The sequence below is a fragment of the Carassius gibelio genome, chromosome B17, assembly GCF_023724105.1.
Source record: "Carassius gibelio isolate Cgi1373 ecotype wild population from Czech Republic chromosome B17, carGib1.2-hapl.c, whole genome shotgun sequence".
Taxonomy (NCBI): domain Eukaryota; kingdom Metazoa; phylum Chordata; class Actinopteri; order Cypriniformes; family Cyprinidae; genus Carassius; species Carassius gibelio.
In genome coordinates, this window is record NC_068412.1 from 13591328 (window position 1) to 13618469 (window position 27142).

The following is a 27142-nucleotide window of genomic DNA, read 5'->3' on the forward strand; positions in this document are numbered from 1 at the left end:
GAGGAGTTGGAAAAACGCTCGCCAGACCCTGGAGATAAACTGAGGACCTCTGTCCGATACAATGTCCTCTGGAGTGCCATAATTCCGGAACACGTTGGTGAAGAGGGCTTCGGCGGTCTCGAACGCTGTGGGAAGACCTTTTAAAGGGATTAGTTTGCAGAATTTAGAAAAACGATCTACAACAACCAGAATGGTAGTGTACCCCCGTGAGGGGGGAAGGTCAGTGGCGAAATCCACCCCTAGATGGGTCCAGGGTCGGCGAGGAATGGGCAGTGGTTGTAATTTACCCACGGGAAGTTGACGAGGTGTGGTGGTAACGGCGCAGACCGAGCATCCGAGGATGTACCGGGTAACGTCACGAAAAATGTTTGGCCACCAGTACTTCTGCTGGATGAGCGAGAGGGTTCGCCTGCTGCCAGGGTGTCCTGAGCCAGGTGACGTGTGCGCACTTTCCAGTAGAGGGAGTCGCTGGTTTGTGGGCACGTACATAAGACCCATGGGAACCTCCGGAGGTGCAGGCTCCTCGAGGGTGGTGGCTCGAATTTCCTCGTCGATCTGCCAGAGGATGGGCGCGAGGAAAACGGAGGGTGGTAGAATTGAATCAGGCTTGTTGGTGTCTGGTTCTGGTGAGTACATACGGGACAGGGCATCTGCTTTAGTGTTCTTGTGACCGGGCTGATACGTGATCTGAAAATTAAAGCGAGCAAAGAAGAGTGACCAACGAGCCTGACGAGCATTGAGTCTTTTGGCGTTCTGCAGATATTGGAGATTTTTGTGGTCGGTGACAACAGTGAATGGAAACTGGGCTCCCTCTAGCCAGTGCCGCCACTCCTCAAGGGCGAGTTTAATGGCCAACAACTCACGGTCTCCGATACCATAATTGCATTCGGCAGGAGAGAGTTTCCTAGAGAAGTACGCACACGGATGGAGTGAGCAAGGTTCACCAGACCATTGGGATAACACGGCTCCAATGCCGTGATTGGCCGCATCAACCTCTACGACGAAAGGCTTGGACGGGTCAGGATGTCGAAGAATGGGTGCTGAGGTGAAGAGGTGTTTAAGATGGCTGAAGGCCTCTCGAGCTTGGGGTGTCCAGCGCAGCTGGCGCTGATCTCCTTTTAGGAGGGATGTTAGAGGAGCCGAGTGCAGGCTGTAGTTCTTGATAAAGCGTCGGTAGAAATTGGCAAAGCCAAGGAAACGCTGGAGTTCTTTCACCGTTGTGGGCTCCGCCCAGTTGGCCACAGCATCCACCTTGGCAGACTCCATCTGAACTCCCTCCGCAGAGATCACGTATCCGAGGAAGGAGACGGTAGTGCAGTGAAACTCGCACTTCTCAGGTTTTAGGTAGAGGTGATGGTCTCGGAGTCGTTGTAAAACGTGGCAGACATGGGTTTGGTGTTCTTCTATGTTCCGGGAGTAGATCAGGATATCGTCTATGTAGACAATGACGAATTGGTGGAGATAATCACGGAATATTTCGTTCATGAAACTCTGGAAGATGGATGGGCTGTTAGCAAGCCCATAGGGCATAACCTGATATTCGTAGTGCCCGGCAGGGGTGATGAAGGCAGTCTTCCACTCGTCTCCCTCTCGGATACGGATCAGGTTGTAGGCACTGCGGAGGTCGAGTTTGGTGAACACCTTGGCTTCGCACAGTTCCTCCAGAGCCGCCGGAACGAGTGGTAACGGGTAGGCGAACTTGACGGTGGCGTCATTTAGCACCCGATAGTCGATGCATGGTCGAAGTCCGCCATCCTTTTTGGGGACGAAGAAGAAACTGGATGCAGCTGGAGATGTGGATGGTCTGATGAACCCCTGATCGAGAGCCTCCTGGATGTATTCCTCCATGCCACCTGCTCAGGACGGGAGAGTGGATATATTTTCCCATGTGGTAGCTTGGCACCTGGCAGCAGGTCGATACAACAGTCCCAGGGCCGATGAGGCGGTAATCGGGTGGCTTGTTCCTTGCTGAACACATCGGAGTAGGAGGAGTAAAGGGCAGGTCTTCCTATGGAGGTGGAGTGCAATTGAAGGTGCGGTGGCGCAGACTGTGAACTCTGGACTGGTGAACGGTGAATGTGACTCTGGCATTCCGGGTCCCATGCCTGGATTTCCCCTGTGCTCCAGTTGATTTGTGGGTTATGTTGGGCCAGCCACGGCCTACCCAGGACGACGTCAACGGTAGCGCGAGGAAGTACAAGGAGGGCCAGTTGTTCCCGGTGTCCGTGGGGCAGAACGAGTTGTAGCTCGTGTGTCCTTCTAGTTATTTTGCCACCGCCTAATGGTGATCCCTGGATGGTAGTGATACGGTAAGTGGTCTCATTCTGGATGATGGGAATACGGTGCTTGGTTACGAAGTGAGATGAGATGAAGTTGCTGGCGGCTCCGGAATCCACCAGGACATGGATGGAAAGATTACGTGAGTTAATTGTTATCTGGGCTTTGATATGAGGTATGTGAGATACAGATGGGGTAATTGAGACTGTACTCACCATTGGGCGAGGCGGACGGACCGGGCAGGCGTGGATCAGGTGAGTGGCCTCGCCACAGTATAAACACAGCCGCTCCTGGATGCGGCGCCTCCGTTCAGAGGCATCTAGGCGGTAGGAGTCGGTGATCATGGGTTCCTCCTGGTCTCGTTGGGGCGAGGGCGTTCTGGCCGATGGAGAGATGGCATATGAAGCCGGGGAGGCACAAGCCGAGAGGTGCTGAGCAACATTTATAGTCTTTCTAATGAATGTCTCTAGACTGACATTATCGTCGTAAATGACCATTTGCTTTCTGATCTGGGGTTTTAAACCTTTACGGTATGCAGCTAGTAGGGCAGTTTGGTTCCAACCACTGGTGGCGGCTAATGTCCGGAAACGGAGAGTGTAGTCGTGTATTTCAGCGGCTCCCTGCCGGAGATTTAAGAGTTCATCATGGGTTGAGAGAGGAGTTAGAGCCACCCCGAACACTTCCTGGAGGTGGGTGACGAAGGCGTCGAATGAGGATAGAACTGGACTTTGGGAGCTCCAAAGAGCCTCTGCCCATTGTAGCGCTCGTCCGGTGAGAAGAGAGATCACAAAGGGGACTTTGGTGGCCTCATTGGGGAATTTACAGGTATTTGCGTTGACGAACAGTGAGCACTGCAGAATAAACCCACTGCAGCCACTCGGTTCACCCGTATTGCACGTGGGACGTGCAATAGGCGTGCTGTTGGTGGCGGAAGCACCGGTTTCGGTGGGTGGTGAAACTGACTGTAGTACTTGGCGGAGGGCAGTCACCATTTCGGTGAACGGGTCCGGAGCCGCTCCCTGAGCTGCAGCGTTAACATCCATGGGAGATATGAAGTTCTGTTTTTTGGGGCTGGAATCCTGTCACATCCACACAAGGAGAGGAGAAGACGGGTAAGTATTTTCGTGAAGCTTTATTAACATAGGATTTTAACAGAGCAGGTAAGTGAGGTCACAGACGGTGAATCTTCAAGCACTGATCAACTGGTGAGTTCAAGCACAAAGCTTAGCCAGACAACAAAGAGTCACTTCCCTTAATCGCTGTGTCTGTATCTCCACAGAGTCACAATTACGGTCCACAAGGAGCAGGCAGAAGATCCACAAAGAGTGTCCATGCAATCTTGATTCCAGTCAGTGAGTGAGTGAGTGAGGTGAGTATTTAAAGGTGTGGTGATTGCTGGTGCAGGTGCAGGTAATTAGTATTCAGGTGACGGTTCACGTGGGTGGTGCATGGGAGATTGAGTGGATGGTGACTGGCAATGGTGACTGGGGCTGAGGGAACGAGCTGAGGGTGTGACAATTTGTGGGTTACCACAATGTTTTTTTTTTTTATCAGCTGTTTGGACTCACTTTGACAGGACCCATTCACTGCAAGAGGATCCATTGGTGAGCAAGGGATTTAATGCTATTTTCTTTTCTTTTTTTTTCAAATCTGTTCTGATAATTAAACAAACTCACCTACATCTTGGATGGCTTGAGAGTGAATCATTTTTAGTAAAGTTACATTTTTGTGTAAAATTATTATTTTTTTATTAATTTAATTTCAGAGAAATTATTTTGTTCATCCGAAGGCACTCAATTTTAAGTGGGGGCTTTTCGATACTCAAACATTGTGAAAGCAATACATTCACCCTGTGTCAACTTTCTTTCAATATATATATTTTTTTTTCGTAATTCAGTTTTTTTTTTTTTTTGTTTAAGTGAAGTCTACTGATGTCTTTTTAGTGCACACTGAGAGAACTGAATCATTTGCATGATGCTCTGAAGCCAGATAAACTGAAGATAAGCTTTTGTTTTATTTTGATTGTTAAAGGTCTTCTGATTAAAGGAATCATTGTTTTTCTTTCCCAGTGTTTCAGATATGTCTTACTATTTTCTGACTAAGACACAAAGGATTCATATCTGAACATATTAATGATGTTAAATCTCTGACCCTAGTGACGACTGCATTAATTTCATAACCAATTGACAGCAATTTTATTTCCTTATTAAAAGTACCCTGCAGTATTTTTGTGGCACTATCTTTTTACCACATTGTCATTATGTGCTGACCAGCTGGCCCCAATCTTCACATAAATCTTCAGCAGATCACTGCATCATCCCCATCACAGAAATCCAACATTACAGGATTAAATGTCTACAGGCCTGTAGCTTTAACGTCTGTGGTCATGAAGTCATTTGATAAACTGGTGCTGGCCCCCCTGAAGGACATCACTGGACCCTTGCTGGATCCTCTTCAGTTTGCCTACAGAACAAACAGGTCTGTGGATGATGCAGTAAACATCTGCATTATGTTCTGCAACATCTAGACAAACCAGGGACTTATGTGAGGATCCTGTTTGTGGACTTCAGCTCGGCCTTTAACACTATCATTCCAAACCTTCTCCTGCCCAAACTAACTGCAGCTCTCCGTCTGTCAGTGGATCAACAGCTTCCTGGCAGACAGACAGCAGTTAGTAAGGCTGGGAAATTTCACATCCTCGTACGATCAGCACTGGAGCTCCTCAGGGCTCTGTTCTCTCCCCACTGCTCTTCTCCCTCGACACCAAGGACTGCACATACAAAGACCCCTCTGTCAAGCTCCTGAAGTTTGCAGATGACACATTTCAGTTAGTCAATGTGAAATCATCTACACATTTGTAACCTGTTTCATTTGCATTGTATATTATAAATGTATGGTAAATATTGCCTGTGTTTCATTTCTAAAGCTTATATAGACATCATAGTTAAACTACATTAATTATATAATAACTCTTCTTATAGTAGTCACTTATTAATCACTTGTTTTCAAGTGACCAGTTTTAAAAAGCTGTCTCTAAAGAAATTGTATCATTTAAATAATGTTTTTTCTTATGCCATGACAAAACTCAGTGATCAGTTGATTTTGTATTCAGAATATATAATATTCAACACCCTGATAGATTTAGATATGTTAAAGTCATAAATCAAGGTGTACTCTCAAGATTAATTTATTTGCATGGTTAAACAGGAGAGAAAGAGACTGTGAGGCAGAGACTGTGTGTTCCATATAGATGTGCACAGAAGTGTGTGCTGGGATAGTCATGCTGGCTAGTAATCATTGTACAGCAATTGCAAAACCTTTTCTTGTCTTTCATCAAGTATTTCAATAAGAGCTGATGGTTTAAATAAGAACTTTACTTACAAAGCACTGTGGCTCCCTCACTTCAGCTGTTTGGAGTATTAAATTTGCTGGTTGCCTGCATTTTGGAAAGAGTCATGCCAAACAGCTCTGATTTGAACGGTACTGAAACATACTATTAAATACAATCACCTCATCATACACATACAAACACAACTGGATTCGATTTTCAAATCATATCTCCTCTGAATTGGTTTAAATGAGTCATATAATGGATTTTAGAGGGTCTTACAGGAGAATATTCTATTAAACTACATGCAATGTAATGAAAAGACGATACTGGTGACAGAAAACTAAATTTCATCATAATCAAATATATCTTGATTTCATGATTTACATCTTTGAGCTCACAGTATGGAGAAAAAGCAATATCATACGACTGATACATTGATCTTTTAAGTCACAACTGAAACATCTTGCTGTGTTATGGCTGAAACTACACTTTCCCAGAGATATAAAGGCAGACATGTTCATTATCACTGCTGTGATGAATAATACAGACACTACATGAGCTATAAACCTCATTGAGGGTTTTACTATTCAGACGAAATAAGTGTATTGAGGGGCTCACAAATGTGTAAAAAGAAAAATAAGAGGAACTCTGCTTACTAATGCAATACTAGTAGAAAGCACCCCTTGTGGCTGATGAATCACAGAGAACATAACACCAGGCTGATCAATGGGCTTGTTTCAGGACTTGAATCTGGTGATCGAAGAACAGAAGAACTCCTTCATTTAATAAGCTAGAGAGAAGTCTCAGTCGGCCTTTGTGATGGATTCCTCATTAGATCAGAAGGGGCATACAGATAGTTTACTTCATCAACAAAGACAGAGAACCAATAAATCTGAGGCTCAGGAGACACTTATCCAATTACCATTGCAAGGGTCAAACCATATTTGAGCGATTATATGAATGATCACTATGTAGAAATTAATGAGCAATTAAGTATGATGATTATTTTACAACTATCCTTATTTAATGATGCTAATCTTAATGGTGCACTTAGTAATTTTTTTTTTTTTCTCTGTTGTTTACGTTGCACATCATGGACTTTTTCTGACTACATTAAGCCTAAACTGCATTCAATACATCACACAAAGCTGTTTTCCCGACAATATTTAATATTTACACATATTTTATGCTATTTTCAGAGTTTGGAAAACCACATGACTGTTTTTTTTTGTACTATTTATACACTATTATAGTATTTTGAATTAGTTTTTAGTTTTTAAATTCATTTTAATTTACATTTTGGTAATTAAACTTTTAGGCCTTTTAGTTCTTCAACATAAACTTTTAATTTAAAGTTCTAATTTTCATTTAAGTTTAAATGTTTTCATCAATTAATTATATTTTTTCAATTACCGAAAATGATTTTTCGAGTTTTAGCTTCATTTAACAACTCTCTCATATACATGAGGTGCAGTGTAATATGGCAGTGTGATATGGCCATGGATGGTGAGGATCGCGCCCTCACAGGGCACACCCAATCAAGTCGTCACAGATGATTGACAGGCAAAACAGCAAATCAGCAACGGCCTGTTAGAGTGACAGCAAAAGAGAGGCAAAAAGACACAGAAAAGAGAAACAAAACACACAGATACACTAACTGTCCCCAAGGACATAACAATTGTATTGTGAGACAGAGAGAGATTGACTGAGCGAGTGTGATTACCTGCATCTGATACAGCATTTATTCTTCATATCAAAATCATATTCACAATAAAACATTAGTTTTTAATGTCCACTGAGGAAAGCGATATCTGTGTCGTACAATCCTTTCGAAAAACGTTTAAACAAATTTTCTAATTGACATTATCTTTATTAACAAACCACATATTTGAAGTCTAAACAAGTACATTACATCCTAAAAAAATGTTTAACTACATTCTTTGACACAAAACAGTATTTTTATCAAATTAAAGTGGATTTGGGCATCCGCCATGACACTGGGTGTGAGAAATAGCAGAGTGAAAATTAAACCCTCAGCCAATCAGATTCGAGGACAAGAAAGAACTGTTGTTTATTTATATAATTATTTTTAGTCATAGTTGACACAAAAGTACTCATCCTACTGTCATTCCAAACCTCTATGACTGCATTGAACACAAAAGAAGACAAATGTCTCAGTGTTTTTGTACCAAGTCAATGGGCTCCAGTGTTGTTTGGACAACCCCGACATTATTCAAAATATGACACTGCAGTGTAGCCAAATCTGGGACCTGCAAAATTGATTATCAGATTGATAGAAAAACATTTTACATTGTCTCTGACCGGCCATCTGCAAAGTCCAGTTGAGTTATTCCATGGAGGTAGGGTCCCTTGTAAGCTGCAAAAGTGCATTGTAATGCGCCTTGGCAAGTGTAGTGTGGTTCTTAATGAGATTAATCCACAGGCTGAGAGAGACAGAAAAGAGGAACGCCAGCATGATTTACAAGTCTTACAGGATCAATTAGCAGAGCTGCTTAAGCGGCCAATTGCTCAGCTGAGACAAAAACTGTGTCACAGAATTTAATGCGAAGCAATAAATCAGCAGGAGGCCGAATGATGGAGGGGCAGTGCAGGGTTTGAGGAAGGGAATGATGAACTATAATACTGCTTTAACTTGGCAGACAAGGGTCATACCAGGAATTTAAATAAGTCATCAGGGAGATGTCTACAGTCAAAAGATACTCATTCTTTATTATTATAATTATTATTTTCATTAGAAAAGGTATACAGACATACATTTAAATTATGTTATATTTCAATTAAATATATTTTAGCTTTCTCAGTAGCCAGTTCTTCAGTAGTTGCCATTCTCTAGATAACAGCTCTGCACATTCTGGCTTCTCAACCAGTTTTATGCATCCTTGGATGCTTTTTAAACAGTGTTGAATGAGTTCCAACAAGTCTTGGCTGCTTTTTCATTATTATTCCATCTGTTCCATCCCATTCACTAAAAAAAAAAAAAAAAAATTATAATACATAAGGTCATTTTTATTCTGTCAAGTAGGCACAATTAATCTAAAACTTTGACTTTAATTTAAGCATAAACCTTAAAAAAAAAATCCTTAGACTTCATTTGTATTCAAAGTTTTAACTGGTATAAACATATATTTGGACAATTTGAAAAGGTATCAACATAACACAATATCAAATAATTAGTGCAAACAAACAATGCTCTAACTTTACACTCCTTAGTCATTTTCACAGTTGTCCATCCAACTAATCACAAGGTGATTTTTAGTAGATGTAGTCAGTAAGTTCACTCAGGAGTATTGGATTGCTCACCCAAAAATGAAATATAAATCATCAATGTGTTGTTAGAAAATAGTACATTCTCTTTCTTATTTCTTTCTTATGAGGTAAAAAAAAATCAAAGGTTTCCAAACTTCTTCATACCCCAACATTCTTCTAAAATCTTTTGTCTACCACACACGAAAGAAAGTCAAACAGGTTTGCAGTGACACAAGGTTGAGTAAATGAGAATTAAAATGGGGGGGGGGGGTGAACTATGTTTTTAAGGGTGACTGGCTTACTTTGTCAGTCCATGGCACAGCCAAAAGGGCAAATGGTGAAAAACATGGACCCGTGTAGAGAACTAACGGGACGTCTCCTGATGACATGTCTGAAGCACTGTCCTGTCCAGAACAGTAATGGCACATCTGTCTGCACAGTCCCAGATGCAGACCACAGCGAGCTACAGATGCTCCTTTAGCCTCTAGTTATCATATGGAAATTGGCTCTAGAAACTCTGTGCAGATAACTCACACTCATCTGGCCGAGAACTAAAAGCATAACTCAAACCTTTCAGCACTGGCCAAGTACCTTCTGTTTCAGCTTTATCGATTTTGTGGCATAGGGTTACTGTAGAGCCATTGAGATATACCATATGTTGCATTTGAATGAACAGTTGGGTTTTAAAATCTCTTTTGGACTCAGTAGGGGTCAGACGTGCTACTTTTGACTGCTCATTACAACTTACCCAACTCCCTCTTTGCATTTGGCACCTTCCAAGATCTTGGCTTGTAAAGTAGATAACAGACCAGTTCCTCCTTCAGATGGTTATCATTAACCATGTCATGTCATCTACTGTACTACATGTATGTTGGCAAGCTACTAATATTAGATATGCTAAGCTGGAAGCTACAGCACCCTTCATAAAAATAGATTGTTAAGGTACTTAAATAAAAAAGGTAATTATTTATAAAAATATATAGTATAGACTACATTTCTCACTGTGTTTGTAATGAAGGGAGTGTGTCTTTACATACAGAGGTGTCCACAAGCTGCAGGTGGATGTGTTGATCTAAGTGTTTCTTCAACTCTACCAAAAGATTATGATAGGATGTATTTTCAGCTTTGTTTCAAATTTTTCAGGTAATTATCCACTTCATCCTGTTCTCTTTTTGACTGTATTTTAATGAGTGAGATACCTCTCTTAACGGTTCAGTGAATGGGCGAATGGTTTGAATGATTCCAAATCATTAACAGATTCAGCTTTACTAACCCGTGTGACCCATGTGTTCATTGAAAAAAAAAACGAGTCAAAAGAGTGATCCACAGACATTCATTAAAGAAGGAATAATGATTTAGACAGTAATTAATTCACAAACTTAGCATCTTTAATTTTCTAAACAGCTGACAGAAAATATGGGATACACAACTTGATTCTGTCAAATACTATGGCAGGAAAAATTTAACATATAGCATTTACTAAAAATATGAAAATTATTTATTTCATGCTAGTTTTGATGGATGGATTGTAGGCAAATTTTCCCCTTTATCAATAGTTTTTTGTTCTTGTGTTCATATTGCATTACTTTACAACTCCAAGTCATTCAGTGTGTGTATGAACTGTCCAAATAGTCCGTTTTTTTTTCTCGCTCTCTCATGTCATTATAGTGAGAAATTAGTATTGTAGTAATCACCAAAGCTCTCTTTTGGTGTATCATTAAACCGTTATGCTACCTCAGAATTCTGTCCAAAATCAGTACCTTCATGCATAAACTCTGCTTGCAAAGTAATTGCCAATTGTGATGGGGACAACGGGTGTGATTTCAGAAGTGGTAAGAATCACGCCACTGGTTAAATTAGATCGGGGTGTCCAATCCTGCTTCTGGAGGGCCAACATAAACAATGCGTTTAGTTCCTACCAGCTCCAACACACTTGCCTTGAAGTTTCAAAGTTGAACAGACTGATCCCATCTAGTCTGTGGATATCAAACATATTTAATCTTCACTACGGGACAAAAGCTATTGCTTACATCCCAGAGGGATTCTGCTATAGGCCCCTTACGGCAGAATGACCTAGCAGTTATTATAGGAGCCACCAACATTTCAGTCCACCTTTTCAGGATCAACCCATTTAAATGTAGTTTAACCCATACAATTTTCTTACGATGGATGAGAAAATAGAAAGCTTCAGAGGGCATTAGTTAAGTATTTAAAAAAATATCTGAAAGATCAAATCATATTTATTTGCTCTTTTTCACAGTTTTAGTGTCCCAATTTTACTTCAGTTCATCCATATGAACAATGACCTGGCCCTTTTAGCATCCACACAGGCCCTAATCTCAAAGATTCACTACGAGGAGACAGATCAGGTACATCTCTCATCATGCTCTGTCTTAGACCGCTCCATCTTTCCCCAGAACTCTCCACCTACTCTTTGAACAAAGGTGATGTATTTTAGTCTGACCATCAGTCTGCACTCAACCTGCTGGGGCCAATTCCTGCATGACGAGAGCAGGATTGAGTTAAAGATGTTACAGAAGAGCCTCCAGCCCACTTCTTTCTCCTTTATACCATCATTGTGAATTTATATCTGCTGAAGATCCTTTGAAGACCCAAGAGTGCTAAACTAGTGACAGAAGAGCAAACTTCCAGTATAAAATATATCAGCCTATATTTAGCAGACTAGGTAGAAGGCAGACTTAGTAAATTAATTCAGTTAAACACAACGATTTTTCTTCATTAGAGAGACCTGTGCTTGGATGTTGAATTAAAGGTTTAACTCTCTAATTATGCAGATAAATGTGAGACAAATAAAGCCCTGTCCTTAATTTCAAGTAGAGGATAATGTCATAAATAAAGTCATAAACAGTGAGTGGGCTTTTCAAATCAGCATTTATTATTGCAACCTGAAGAAAGATCATCATCTGGCAATGGAAATAGATTTTTCTGTTTTTATAATGGTCTTGACTGCTTTGAAAGGTTTAAAGCAGAATTTCTTTGTTATATATTATAAAACACAATTTATTGTACTAAACAATATTCCACTCTAAATTATGCACCATATATTTCTATATAAATTATTAAAAAATATGGAAGAGAAAAATAGAGCAAAGTTATAAAACATAGAGAAAAGGTATTCCAGTTCATGGATGGCAGATTGTATCATTCTCATCTCTGAGAAATAAGGAAAATCATATGTAATGCCATACCACATAAAATACCATGATGCAGCACGTGCATTCACTAGCTGCTTAAAAGAGGATTTTCAGAAAAAATTTGCTCTGCCCATTTATATGACAGTAACTTTGGCCATAAAGGTCACAGGTCTGACTATTTTTAAGAGCAATTAGCCTTTTCTAATCACGTCCACAATTTGTGTATTCATTTATAGCAAGAGTCAGAAGAGTCGCCAAGTTTCATACCATTCTGATGAAGTGAAACAGATTTCAAAATTATAAAATTTGACTTGTCTATTTTTGTTTTTTTAAATTCATGTTTACCTAAAACATGTTTGTCCATGAAAACAAAAGACTATAAGGCATTAAGGCATAAGTTAACAAGTTAAGATATATTAATGACCATCTGTCAAACAAAAACAAAAACCGCTGCTAACCAGCTCATAGTCTCTGTGTGTTCGAGTGGTCATGGTACAGCTGATCCAGCGCTGCGGACTTCACATGATTCCCACATTTATGTACACTGGCAAGCCATCGATCTCACACTCTATTAATTCACTCTTCAGCATCTCCGCTTCAATAAGAGCTGTCTGGATTCTCTGTCCACTCAGATTCTTACTGACAAGAAATGCTGATGCACTGGAAAAAAGTGACGTTTTCGCACCCTCAATCCATTTATTTAATGTAAACTTCTGTTTTCATCTCTGGAAGGTGCCAAGAGAGATTTAAATTCAGGTTTTTGTTTTTCATTTCATTCTCCGGCTGGGGGACGGGGTAATAACCAGCGAGGTATGGGGGATTTCTCTCTCTTTAAAGTACCACAGCATCATGGCCCAAAGCCAGGCTTTTATTGCTCTCTCGCTGTTGCCGTGGCAGCAGTCGTGTCCTGGAAGCTCAATCACTTTCTTATCAGGTGCAGCTGTCAGACTTTTTCTTAAAAATGACCAAGAGAAAAAGAAATATCCCCAAGAAAGAGAGAGGTAACAGAGACCGTATGGATGCTATTCCTGAGCGGTCAATAGTGTGAGTCAGTATTAAGCGTGAGACATTTGTGAATGTTCAGTCGTTTCAGAGGGAGACACAGAGAACGCACATTTACACTAGCACAGAAACTTCTCAAGAGTGCCTGAGAGCTTCGGGGTGAAGCTCTGGTGCGTGAACACTGCTAGGGAAAAAGCTCAATTACTGGATGCTTAGTAAATTGATAAACAAATTATGGAGCACAAATAAAGGGGCTTTTTGATAGTTTAACTGATTTCATAATTTGGTATTAAATTGGCTTTTAAGTTGCTGCCTGAAAACTTGGCATTAAAAACAAGCAATCAAATGGCAATGAAAATGTTATTTAACAAATTCCACCGCACTTAACTTCTGCAGCTGGCATTTTCATTACATTCAATTCCATTGTATGGCCTCAAAAGTTTAAGAAATATATATTAAAAAAAATGTCTTGCTCAAATCTCATGCAAAGACAAAAAGAAATAACATGAAATACAGTCAAAATATTAAATTAGAAAAAGGCACTGCTCAGACCTCAAAAAAAAGAAAAGAAAAGATCATTTTAAATATATATTTTTTTAAATATGTAAAAAAAAATTATTGCTCTAATCTTATCATATCTAATTGCTCTTGCTCTAATCAGAGAAAACCCTACATACAAAGCCAAAAAAACTTGAAATATGTTAAAATCACCAATAAAAAAAAAAAATATTGTTAAGATTTTAATAAAATACCCTATATAGAGAAACAACTTTACCTGACAGTGAGTGTTTGCAACAATTAACTACTCCATGTTTATGCCTAACATTACACATCAACATAAGAACTGAGTCAAAATGGACATACAGTAACGTTCAAATGATGTGTAGCTCAATACTGCCCTCATGTGTACACCCCCCACGTAATAGGTCATTCATTTTATTTGTATTACCGAAATATTGAGAAAAAAAAGATCATTGCTTTCCAAAACGATTTATTCTAAAAGTACATAACTGATAATGCAAAAAAAAAAAAACACAACTTTAGAATCAATCAATCCGTTTAAATACCAAAGCTGTCACGCTGTTCCCCGTCACACCACCAAACTGGAAACGAGGGGTGGGCAGCTCTCGGACCAACTCAAACCCTGCAAGAAACACAATTATACTTCAATCAATACAGTATGTGAAACATTATTAGTTTAAGGAATATGCGATATGTCAAGGTACCAGGTCTGAAGATCTGGAGCAGCTGCTCTTTGGTCCAGTTGCAGGAGGTGATGATGAAGAAGCCTCCTGGCTGCATTACAGTTTTTAAAGAGTTCACATAGAGCTTTTTTGCCTCCTCTCTGTCCTCTGGGCTCAAACTAATGGCATCAAATGTGCCTTTATCTATACATACATCAAAACCCTTCAATGCAGTGCTGGGGTTCAGGAAATCCTCCACCTGAAAAACACGAAGACAAATAAACATTCCCTTTTATTCGGTGCTCTTTTTAAATGTGCAATGAACTTATTTGATTAATTGATGTATGTTAAGAACAAATCATCTCCATTACCTGAATTTTAACATGTTTTAAGCCTTCCTCTTCCAAAATATTTACGGTGAGCTCCACAGCAGCCTTTGAATAGTCAATTCCAGTGAGGTTTGAAAAACCATGCTTGGCCTTAAAGGATAATTCATGCCATTATTATTTATACTCATTTACATCATCAGGGTTTCTGTGAGGTAAAGACTTGACAACATTTTACGATTTTTAATCAAGAAAAGATACTTTTGAGTATGATATTGAATAAATTGTAACAATACTTCAATGTGATAATAATCATAATGTAAATGTTTTGAACAATCAATGCTACAAAGTCTAAAAATACAACTTCATGAAATTTAATATCTTTAGTAAATTTAGTATTGGTATTTTTGTCTGTTTTCTCTAAAGATTCCTAAATCAAGATACATTTACATAACCGTTAAAATTATTTGACATCAAAATTCTTGTTTTATAAAAAACTAATGTTTGTTTACGCTATTGAATTTGCTGGAATGTGCTACAAAAGTTATTGAAATTAGAGCCAAATAATCCAGTATATTAAAAAAATTACAAGTAAGTGCTCTGACCTTGACCTGTAAAGATTTTATACTTTCTTTTATGTGTTTTATGTATTGTAATGTATGTTTCTCAGGAGATATTCATTCTCCTGCCAGGCTGTTATTGAACATAAGTAACGTTACTTGTTCTTAATTAACTTGTCTAGTTAAATAACGGCTAAATATATAAATGTTTAAAACATGAACAAATATCAGTCAAGTTAAAAAATCAACCTAATTCAAAGGGAGTCATACCTTAATGACAGATGTTTGATCTTGTTTTATGTATAAACTTACTTAATATTGCTCACTTCATTGATATAATTGACTTATTAATTAGTAATAATTAATTAGAATGATTGAATATAAAGTAAATAACTAAACGCTGAGCTAAATTTAACTTGACTTGCCAGTTCCACAAGAAACATCCCGTTTCCAGTTCCAATGTCAAGTATGGCAGCATTTTCAGGTACATTTTGTGCTTCCATCCATCTGATTACTCTGCCCATGCTTTCCTCTCCAAACCTAAAGGTGGACCAGAAGAATTCTATAACAGTCTTCAAAATCTCCTGAATAACTGAACACAACTATTATACAGCAGAAGATGGGACTGGTTCAAAGGACTAGCACTGAAACACTGTCCACTTTATTTGAAGAAGAACATCTGTATAAAACTGCATTCATAAACAAGTATGTGCCACCTACACCCACTCACACACACACGAAGTAAAATTACCATATTTCTCCAACATCTCCAATATCCTTGAAAGTCTGAAGCTCTCTCTTGTAAGCATCATCCCAGCTTAAAGGAAAACGTTAGAATGGACAGAAAAATTATGCTCAAGTCAGAAGTCTGGTCACATCTAAAATAATCACTCAAACAGCGCATGCTGGGTAGAATATACAGTAATCATGTGAGGTATATTAGGAGTGAAAACATAAGTCAAGTGTAACCCATGTGCCGGTCTTCTAGAAGGGCTAACTTATCAAGTAAAATCTCTTACAAGTCCTTTGTTCCGAGTTTTGAAGGAGCAAAATCATCTTCTGATTGTTTGCACTGCAGCGGACAGTCTTCTGCCCCATGTGTGCTCATGACGACTCGACTCGTCAACATCCGCTGACGTCATACACAACATGACCAGCGACATGACACTTCAAAATAAAAGTTTTTAGTATTGCATATTCAAAATCGAAAGCAAAAATCGAACAAACAAATAAAAAATTAATAAATAATAAATAAATAATAATAATAATAATAAAACACGGATTGACGGATATCAATAAAAACAATATGCAAAATATATATTTTAATAAATTAAAACATCACACAGTTGACAAATGTTGCACTTTTTTGTTGTAGAAAATTATAACAGTTCTTACTTTATGTTTTACATCATTCCGCCATGACGTAATGTGTGTCGTCAGTTCTGATGACGATGATTGCACTTATTTCTATTTTTATACTATAAACAGAGATAGATTAAAGTTAAAAAAAAAACACTGTTGTTGTTGTTTCAATGTTAATATGATGGTTTATATAACGTGTATGCAAATCGTTTTAACGTGTGATTTATAACATTTTAAAATTGATGTAATTATTATTTATTTACAACGTTTTATTTATATAATAAAAAAAATAATCCAATCAAGAATATATATCAATCAAGTATATACATAGGGTGAGAATATTTTATCTCAGCGTTTGTTTATTCATGGGAAGGCTGGTGTACAGTGTGTGCGCAAAGGATTGTGGGCTCGGCGCGTATGTTTCCATCATGGCGGCGTCAATTTCGGGATACACTTTTAGTTCTGTGTGTTATCACAGTGCCAACACCAATTCCGATCATGTAAGTACTCAATCATATGACTTTGAGGTTAAATGTTTAGGGACACGATCGCATAGCGAAACAACAAACTGTTTATTCCATCAAATCACAGTTAATTCATTTCCCGGTGTCATCTTCCTGGTGTGGCTTCATAGGGGCTGTGTATCAAAACCCGGCCAGCCGCCTATCTAGACAGCCTTTCTAACATTCAAGGGTGTATTAGAATTATGAAAATCCTGACTCATCGGGAATGTTGTGCTTTTTCATGGCATTTTTAGATATGTTTAGTCGAATAAAACAGACTCCGTAACGTTAAACGCCTTTGATGATAAACCGAGTGCGGTCTAGAGAGGGAGCACACTGGGTTTGGAGACGCAGCCAGGGTGACAGCTAGCAAATCTACAAGCCGTAAGATTTTACAAGCTTGTCAGAAAGTGTCATTGTCGTTTATTCACTGTATGATTGTTCGCTGTCATCAGTGTACATCGCCCAGTAGCTCTCGGTGAATTCAGTCTCGTCTACGTCGAGGTGTCAAAATAGTCACTTTAACGTTAGCTGGCTGGCTAGCTTAACTGTATCATGTCAGCAACAACTGTCAAATGCAAACTTGAATATCCGAAAGACATATTTAATGGACTGTTCACGAATTGCTTAACATTTCCAGCCCTATTTTACTCCTTATGTCATGCCCTCTAATGTAGTTAATGAGGCATTAGGAACTAGGTGATCTGCCATTGACCTTTGGGCTGGTTAGTCAAGTGTTCATTCAGTTAAAGTTATGACGGGTTTTACTGTTTTTCCGTATTCAATATATAAATGACAACCATTTTAATTTTTATTTGAGCTTGTTTATGGGATAAACTGTTAATTTACATGGTATTTATGATACTAAACCGTCTTGGTAACCTAATTTTATTTTAATTGGGAAGAACAATCAGCATTTTTAGTATGATCTGAAGTAAATAGCAAGGTAAGTTGAGTTGTGTGCCTGGAGAAAGTGTTTCTGTTGTTCTCTCATTGCAGGCAGTGTTTGGGAAATTTCAGTTTTTTAGACCTTTTTGTATAAACTTGTCTATTTTGTAACATATTTGTTGCATGGGTTCTGGGTATATTCACCTAATATGGTACATTTTGGTATACCATGACCTTTAGAGGTACAGGTTAGGTTTTGTTTGCTCTTAAACACATGAAATGTCCCTTTAAATGGCATTTGGTCTGTTACAGTAAGAAAAATAAAATTATATTACTATGATAAGTAACTAAAAACCAACATTTGTAACAGACTAGCAAGCAATGACTAAAGAGCAGCTTAACATATGACAAAGTTGGAATGCTGTTTTTATATATATATATATATATATATATATATATATATATATATATATATATATATATATATATATATATATATATATATATATATAAATGTGTTGATAGTTTTAAGTTGTTTTTAACATTTGCATATTTAATGGTATGTGTATTTCATGTTTATTTCTAAGAAATTGCTAAATCATACAAGATTATTAAACTGTATGTAGACATCCCAAATTTTGAGTAATAATAGGCCTAATAATAATAGTAATTATTACTTAATTTTAAAACAGTTGTTGGCCTTATTTTGTACCTTTTATTGAAAGCGTCTATTAACTTCGGTAATAATAACATTCAATCTTAACTACACTTTCTTTGCCTTTGAAATGTAATTTTTATGCCTCTTTTATGCCTCTTTTAGGAGGGCTTCCTGTTGGGAGAAGTGAGACAGGAGGAGACTTTAAGCATCAGTGACTCACACATCGGTAGTTCAGAATTCGTCAGTGTAATAGGTAAAACCATGGTGGATTTAAAAAAAAAAAAAAAATTTACTGTCCCAAAACTACAGACAAAAAAATACTGTTGCAAAATAAAAAGTTTTTAATGACCATTTTATCATGCATTATCAAAACACGATGCACAAATACTGAAATCCTTGAAGGCTCTAATCACAGACATGATACGTTTCACATTGAGGACGTGACAACCTTTCGTGTGTGTGAGCAGAGGTACATTATCAGTTCAAGATATGGCTCATGTAATCTGTTTAGTCTCAATCGTTCAAAGAACTGTTGCAAGCTGCCCTGGTTGTCAATAACTTGATAAACCACTTAAGTTTGTGTCAGCCAGCATTTCTGATTAAGACCTGAGAGATAAAGCTTCATACATCAATGCAGACCTTTTTGGCTCAGAAATGCTGGAAATAGCTTCCTCCAGCATTAAGTGATCATGTTTCTGAGTTTGGCGTTGCTCCCAGGTACCCTTCATCTCTGATCACTTTACAAATAATTTCACAAAGACCTTCAACATCAAAAGTGGGCCCAGATAGTACCTTATATTTGCAGCAAGAGGAGTCATTATGAAGGTCATGTTGTCCTCTAGACAACCTTCAGATCACGATGGCTGCATGTTACAGTTTTTAGAGAACAAATCTGCTAACATATTTTCCTTAGTTTATTCCAAGGTTAATGTTATCTGTATGCATATTATTAATATTTAAATTAGACCTTTTGACAGTCATAGCATGCTTGCTTTACTCAGATTTTGAATATAATTGATCACTCGCATTCACTTGTTTTTCAGAGGTCCATAATCATGAACCTTGTGCACAACTGTTTAGGTAAGAATGTCCTGCATGGGCAATTGGATTTAGTAGATGCATTTTATAAATGTTTGTCAGTTTGTCACTATCAATTAATTGTTTTGTGTCTGAAATATTTTTGAAATAAGCCTTTTTTGTTCGCCAAGGTTTGGTTAAAATAATTATTAAATAATAATATATATTATTGCACAACAAAAATCATATATATATGACCATAAACCTTTGAATATATATACATACAGGTGCTGGTCATATAATTAAAATATCATCAAAAAGTTGATTTCACTAATTCCATTCAAAAAGTGAAACCTGTATACTATATTTATTCATTACACACAGACTGATATATTTCAAATGTTTATTTATTTTAATTATGATGATTATAACTGACAACTAAGGAAAATCCCAAATTCAGTATCTCAGAAAATTTGAATTTTACTTAAGACCAATACAAAGAAAGGATTTTTAGAAATTTTGGCCAACTGTAAAGTATGAACATGAAAAGTATGAGCATGTACAGCACTCAATACTTAGTTGGGGCTCCTTTTGCCTGAATTACTGCAGCAATGCAGCGTGGCATGGAGTCGATCAGTCTGTGGCACTGCTCAGGTGTGATGAGAGCCCAGGTTGCTCTGATAGTGGCCTTCAGCTCTTCTGCATTCTTGGGTCTGGCATATCACATCTTCCTCTTCACAATACCCCATAGATTTTCTCTGGGGTTAAGGTCAGGCGAGTTTGCTGGCCAATTAAGAACGGGGATACCATGGTCCTTAAACCAGATACTGGTAACTTTGGCACTGTGTAGAGGGGCCACGTTCTATTGGAATGAAATCTGCATCTCCATAAAGATGGCCAGCAGCAGGAAGCATAAAGTGATCTAAAACTCAGACCTCAGAAAACACAATGGACCAACACCAGCAGATGACATGGGACCCCAAACCATCACTGACTGTGGAAACTTTACACTGGACCTCAAGCAACGTGGACTGTGTGCCTCTCCTCTCTACCTCCAGACTCTGGGACCCTGATATAATGCAAAATTTACTTTCATCAGAGAACATAACTTTGGACCACTCAACAGCAGTCCAGTCATTTTTAAAGCGAGTCTCTTCTGACGCTGTCTGTTAATCAAGAGTGGCTTGACACAAGGAATGCGACAGCTGAAACCCATGTCTTGCATACGTCTATGTGTAGTGGTTCTTGAAGCACTGACTCCAGCTGCAGTCCACTCTTTGTGAATCTTCCCCACATTTTTGAATGGGTTTTATTTCACAATCCTCTCCAGGGTGCGGTTATCCCTTATGCTTGTACACTTTTTTCTACCACATCTCTATTAATGTGCTTGGACACAGAGCTCTGTGGACAGCCAGTCTCTTTTGCAATGACCTTTTGTGTCTTGCCCTCCTTATGCAAGGTGTCAATGGTCGTCTTTTGGACAACTGTCAATTCAGCAGTCTTCCCCATGATTGTGTAGCCTACAGAACTAGACTGAGAGACCATTTAAAGGCTTTGCAGGTGATTTGAATTAATTAGCTGATTAGAGTGTGGTACCAGGTGTCTTCAATATTGAACCTTTTCACAATATTCTAATTTTCTGAGATACTGAATTTTGAATTTTCCTTAGTTGTCTGTTATAATCATCAAAATTGAAAGAAATAAACATCTGAAATATATCAGTCTGTGTGTAATGAATGAATATAATATACAAGTTTCACTTTTTGAATGGAATTATTGAAATCAAAGTTTTAACTACAAGTTTTTTTGTTTGTTGCAGCTTTTATGACTATGCGGGTAACGTCAATGAAGAAAATCTCAACAGAATCCTCAAGGACAGAAGAAAAGTAAGCAGTTATCATGAAATATGCATACAAATTTTAGAGAGTAAAATGAATAAATGATTAACGATTACCTTTGGTGTTCAACTTTGTCTGACACTTCCCAATGTCTCTTCTTTTTTGTGCAGAATGTTATCGGCTGGTACCGGTTTAGAAGGAACACTCAACAGCAGATGTCATTCAGGGAGCAGGTGATCCACAAGCAGTTGACCAATATACTTGGCATCCCAGATCTGGTCTTCCTCCTGTTCAGCTTCATCTCCACAGCCAATAGTTCCACACATGCTTTGGAGTATGTGCTCTTCAGGCCCAACAGAAAGTATGTACATGCTGGTTAATACATAATTATGTAATACTGTGGGATAAAAAGGAACAAAATATGACAAAATCATGATTCTGTTTAACTGTTTAGAGACTTGTCTCTCATTTTTGTATTTCATAATACCATGCATAATGTTTGCAAATGGTGTGATGTTGCTGATATTGTGTTTATGAGCATTTCTGTTGCAATTTTGATCTTTATCTCAGTAGCTATAATCAGAGGATATCTCTAAGCATCCCAAACCTGGGCAACACCAGTCAACAGGAATATAAAGTCTCCTCTGTGCCGAACACCTCCAAGAACTACGCCGGGGTCATTAAAGAACATGGGTGAGGCAACATAACTGCATTGTTCAATACTCCTCTTCAGCCATGTCACAAAATGTTGTTATAGCAAACTGTTATTTTGATTTTGTCCTACCATTCAAAAATGTAGGATTTTAAAGAAGTCTCTTTTGTAAATCAAGTGGCACGTTTATTTGATCAAAAATACAGTGAAACAGTAATATTGTGAAATATTATTACAATTAAAAACCTGTCTATTTGAATATACTTTAAAAAGTAATCAATTCCTGTGATGGTAAAGCTGAATTTTCAGCATTATTCTTCAGTGTCACGTTTTTTGTTTTTTGTTTTGATTTGGTGCTCAAGAAACATTTCTTAGTGATATCTATGTTGATAATAGTTTCACTGCTCAATATTTTTGTAGTAACCACGATAAAGTTTTTCTGCATTTACATAATTTAACCTAAACAGCATGTGAAACATAGTCTTTCTTTTGCTGCAGTAAATACTTGAATTATGATATCCAATTCATTTATTTAATTATAGGAATGAGTTTTTTGATAAGGATGGGGTGATGAAGGACATTCGAGCTATTTTTCAAGTATACAGTGCCCTTCAAGAAAGAGTGCAGGTGAGTTTCAGTTCAGTCAGATAACATCAGGAGATTTTGGTTAAAATACACCTCAATTTGCTATGTCTAATAACATTTAAATGTTTGAAATAAGTTATGCTCAGAATGTGCTATCTATGAATTTTAGGGATGCACGATAGCCGATACTGATATACACATTTGCTTTGTTTGGAAACAACACCAAGTCTGTCCTGTGCAGATTAATGTGGAAAAATAATTTGCTTCCTTGTTTACTTGCTTCTTAGAACTAAATAAAGATGATTAAAAGCTATATTTATAAGTACACTGAACGCTTTGAAAATAACTATAATAAAATCAATCACTGCTGTTTTTATTTTTTTTTATTTTTTCTCGACAGATTCAGTTGTAAGCTTAACATTTTTTTTTTTGATTTAACATTTGTAGATGGTCTTAAGCAAAAATGCTGTATAAATTCTAAAAATCATTAGCACTCCCTGAGCAGGGATGATGCTGATGTTTACATTAAGACGTTCCAATAAAATCATGCATCCCTAATGAATTTTCTGTCATCCTGCAGGCGGTGTGTTGTGAAGTAGATCAAAGTGAACGAGTGAGGGAGAAAATCCAAGAAGAAGTGAACAAACTCAAAGAGGAAATCGCTCTCAGGAAACGGAACCGCGCTGAGGAAGAGAGAAGTACGTGCTGATGATTCTGTGCATTTGTGGCTTGTTTAACCAAAAAGGGAAACGATTCATTTTTATTATCCTCTCTGTTTTCCTTACAGGACTCCAAGAGGCAGCCGCTGTCCCGCTTCCTGATAACTCTGCCCTTCCTGACTCCTCACAGTCTTCACCGACTCAAGTCGTGCTCTCAGGTCCCTCGGTGGAGCCCAGTGTAGAGAGACCCGTGAACTCCTCATCTCCACCAATCTACAGCACCACACTGCCTCCAGATTCACCAAGCGCTATACTGCTACCGCGGCCCCAAGCCGTAGGTTCGCCCGGACACCCGTCTCCCAGTCTGGGCCTGGGAAACGGAGACGGTTCGAGCTCAGATTCCCTGAACCGCCAGGCCACCGGCCAGGAGGACGGCGACGACGAGGACAGTAGCGAGTACGAAAATTTAGTTAGCGAGCAATTGCAACCACCCTCCTTAACAGAAACTGTTACATTAGGACGACCGGCTACACTGTGGCCCGACGGAGATGCCCACAGCCCCCCAGGCTCCTAGTAGTCAAACAAACCAACGGGGATACGGATGAACGAACAGAACTAGGTGTGATCGTGAGGTCATGGTGTTCGGAACACAAACAAGCACTTGCCTTTTGTGAGTTTTGACAATGCTGTCCTGTTGCACACATTTAACAGCTCTGTGCAGGACAGCGGAATGGAATGATATCCCCATCTGGATCCACACGCCCCCTTTTCTCCGTTTCATGCTCTCCTCTCTGGTTTGGTTTGGGTGGAGAGGTGCATCCTGCTTATCTCGGTGTCTGCCACTCACTGGAGTCGTTCGGTTCTTGCACCATTTACCTCTTGCACTGTTTTGCCTTCTTTTGATCTGCGTTTGTAAAAGCAAAGGGAATGATGTCTTTCTTTTTTGTTGCAGCCTTCAGACACATCTCTGTGCGAGCTTATTCTATCTTCATTGTCTTGCTTCATAAATCTGAATGGACAGAAAAAAAATCAGTTATATTAAGTGCTTAGGACTACAGCTGACAATGTAGAAAAATGTATTTTATTTTTGGTTTTATCAGTTATATTTGATTTGATTGAGTAATATAATGGCCTATTCATAAAAATTGTTTGGGTCAACGATTATAAAAGTAACTTTGATAAGGGGTGCTTGTATTTTCTATGACATACTAGATCACTACTAATTTTATTGGCTTGAACACATTTTTTCCTAATGAATGAATCAAATTTGATATTTCTTTATGCTGAACCTCAAACCTTCACCATTGAGCTTTAACCGAATCTTCCGGTCGTACGGTTTGACGGAGCCATCAGAAACTGGAAGGGTCAGAATGCAGCATCATCGATCTCAGGATTCTTTTACAGTTCCAGGACTGCGGTTTTCTCACATCATCTTGTCCACATGCCTTTGTTCTTTAGTTGAGAAGACATGATTGCTCAAAGCAATGCAGCGGTGAATCAGTTTAGAGTTCTGTGATCACGTGAAATAAAGATTTCAGCCATATGCAGCAGATCTTTAAAGGTAGAAGCAGTTTTGTCATCTGTTAGTGGATGTTTTGCTACATCTGATCAAACCAAAATGACGTTTTCCCTCAAAAGTTTGTGTGTGTGTGTGAATCTCAGAAAAACATGACTGGGTCATTTTACCATTAACCATTAAATAATAATAACTTGCCACTGAATTTCAAATGGCCATGATGTATAGACACTTCACAATTTAATATTACTTTAAACAAGTTTTGCAATAACATTTGGAGATTTAGTGGAACCCAGTTACAAATTTTATACATATATATATATATAAACCTGAAAAATGTGGAGTGAAATGTGACTAACGCATTCTTGTGAGATTCACTCATGTTGTGCATATTGTGAACAATTTTGAGCAAGTAATTCGAATCAGATTGATGAGCTGTCTGACTTTTCTCCCAAAGAATCCAAAACGTGTTTCTTAGTTTTATCTCAGGGTCTGACGCTCTGACGTTTATTTTGGCAGAGCCCGAGAATGTCTCACTTTTCATTCAGGATATTTCCGCAGCAGGACAGAAAAATAACAAATGTTTGTTCCCTGGCATGAGTGTGAATGAGAGTACACTGACAGAGATGTTTTAGTCCGCTGTATCGTGTTGCATTAACCGTCTGCTTTAAATGTTTCTGCCTCATTCGGACTTTGGCATCTGTCTTCAAGTGTACGGCCAAAAACCACCACCACCACCCATGGTTTTCAACATGAATATGTAAGCATTAAACTGAACAGTGACACTAAAGTGGAGAGATTCCACATTTAAACTTGACGTGGGCTTGTTTGGACAGCTGGCAGCCGGTCCCTCTGAGCTTTAAAAATGCCATTTTATCATTACTAACATGTTTTTTAGAAAGTTCAGATGAACATAAATGCCACTTAAGATGATAAAATATATATGCATATACAGGATCTGATCTGGGGTTTTTTTTTTCCCCAACAAATGCTATTCATGATTAATCGGAGTAAATTTGCAGCATCTAATTCAGTGTAAGTCCTTGCTGCCATATTGCATTTTGCTTTCTCCTTACAGATGCTTTCAAATCTGATTACAAAATAAATTCAAATTTGGCATTGTGCCATTTTAACGGGGAAATTGCAATGATGTGATTGTCATTTTTATTGTCAGTTTAGTCAGCTGCAGGTCTGACTTGACTGTTTTCCTGCAATCGAGCAGCTGTGAGTGATCAACATTGTTCCCGTCAGAATTGGCCTGAAGTTTCTCATGTTTTACAAGCGTAGAGTGTGTTTGGAAGGCTGTTGCACTACTGCAAGCTTTAACCGTTCCATCTACTTCTGTCATAAATCTGTCAACGTGTTTACAAATATGAAGCAAATTCCCAGTTATGAACTAGTAGCAGTGTTTCAGCAAACACATTTTGTATTGTTAGTATCCTTTGGTGGCTAATATGCCCATTCTCTCATCATTTGCTCACCCTCATGTGCTTTCAGGGCCTTTTTCTTAAAAGGAAGATAGTTGGAGAATGTGTAAGCTTCTCTTTTCCATACAATGAATGTGGATGGGGATTAGGTCCTGTCGAGCTTCATAAAGGCGGAGACATTATTAAAGTGATCCATATGACTTATGCAGTATATTCCAATCCTGAAGCCACATGATAAGCCTAATGTAAGCAATTGAAGTTGTGGTCACCATTCACTTTCGTTGTGGGGAATGTTCAAGCAGCTCATAAACGTACCAAAAAACATGGGGTTGAATCAATTCTGACAGATTTTTAATTTTTGGTTGAACAACTTCTCTATAATATTAGGCTAAAAGGCTAAAATCCCGTAGACATTATCCTTATCTGTTAAATTATTAGACCCGTTTATTTAGCAGTCTGCAAAAGCTTAACAGACACCTAAAGCCAAATTTAAACGTGTTTTTTGCTGGCCTCAGATTTCACAAGATCTCTACATGAGGAGTAACTATGATTTGACACTCTTCACACAAGACAAATTAAGCTGAGCTATCAAATATATTAGGTTTGAGAGCAAAAACCCTTTCACTGAATGTGATCGTTTTAAATCCTCAACTATGATGGTAAAAGATTTCAGCCTCAGGTAGAACAATGACTTCCTTACAGAAATGTTGAATTTTCGATCATATATATAAGCTCAATTTTGTGTAATTGAAGCTAGTTATGTTACCATATTCGTTACAAAAAAATAATAATAATGTAAACAAATCAAATAAAACTAAGTACCGCACACATCGAGTTGTGTAGTTTATATCTTGATCCTGTAGGTGGCGCAAGTCATTCACGGGATCTGCAGACAGGGTTGAAAAAGAACTTGGATACTTTAAACTTAGCACTTA

General features: G+C 38.4%; 2 protein-coding genes across 3 annotated transcripts; one reads left to right on the top strand and one right to left on the bottom strand.

Annotated features, from left to right (window-relative positions):
* Nucleotides 1–11748: 11748 nt before the first annotated feature.
* On the bottom strand, nt 11749–16246 carry eef1akmt2 (EEF1A lysine methyltransferase 2). The gene is made up of 6 exons (XM_052579969.1): nt 16122–16246; nt 15854–15919; nt 15528–15642; nt 14588–14695; nt 14259–14475; nt 11749–14176 (listed from the first exon to the last, which is right to left on the bottom strand). The coding sequence occupies exons 1-6, from the start codon at nt 16229–16231 to the stop codon at nt 14079–14081; spliced, it is 714 nt and encodes a 237-aa protein (XP_052435929.1). The 5' UTR covers nt 16232–16246; the 3' UTR covers nt 11749–14078.
* Nucleotides 16247–16827: 581 nt separating this feature from the next.
* Nucleotides 16828–25927, top strand: abraxas2 (abraxas 2, BRISC complex subunit). Of its 2 annotated transcripts, none has more exons than XM_052579953.1 (9): nt 16828–16964; nt 18676–18766; nt 19557–19593; nt 21350–21416; nt 21539–21729; nt 21939–22061; nt 22563–22647; nt 23186–23303; nt 23393–25927. In XM_052579953.1, the coding sequence occupies exons 1-9, from the start codon at nt 16830–16832 to the stop codon at nt 23836–23838; spliced, it is 1293 nt and encodes a 430-aa protein (XP_052435913.1). In that variant the 5' UTR covers nt 16828–16829; the 3' UTR covers nt 23839–25927. The 2 variants fall into 2 exon arrangements, with proteins under 2 accessions (XP_052435913.1, XP_052435914.1); XM_052579954.1 differs by having other exon boundaries at nt 21942–22061.
* Nucleotides 25928–27142: the final 1215 nt, after the last annotated feature.

Bases quoted from the DNA above. Each gene is read 5' to 3' on its own strand.
- eef1akmt2 (XM_052579969.1), bottom strand. From the start codon at position 16,231: ATGTTGACGAGTCGAGTCGTCATGAGCACACATGGGGCAGAAGACTGT. The intron at 15,920-16,121 runs GTAAGAGATTTT...TTTTCCTTTAAG, and splicing joins AAACTCGGAACAAAGGACTT to CTGGGATGATGCTTACAAGA. The intron at 14,696-15,527 runs GCAAGTCAAGTT...TTATCCTTTAAG, and splicing joins GGATGTTTCTTGTGGAACTG to GCCAAGCATGGTTTTTCAAA.
- abraxas2 (XM_052579953.1), top strand. From the start codon at position 16,830: ATGGGAAGGCTGGTGTACAGTGTGTGCGCAAAGGATTGTGGGCTCGGC. The intron at 21,417-21,538 runs GTAAGCAGTTAT...TTTTTTGTGCAG, and splicing joins TCCTCAAGGACAGAAGAAAA to AATGTTATCGGCTGGTACCG. The intron at 22,062-22,562 runs GTGAGGCAACAT...ATTTAATTATAG, and splicing joins GGGGTCATTAAAGAACATGG to GAATGAGTTTTTTGATAAGG.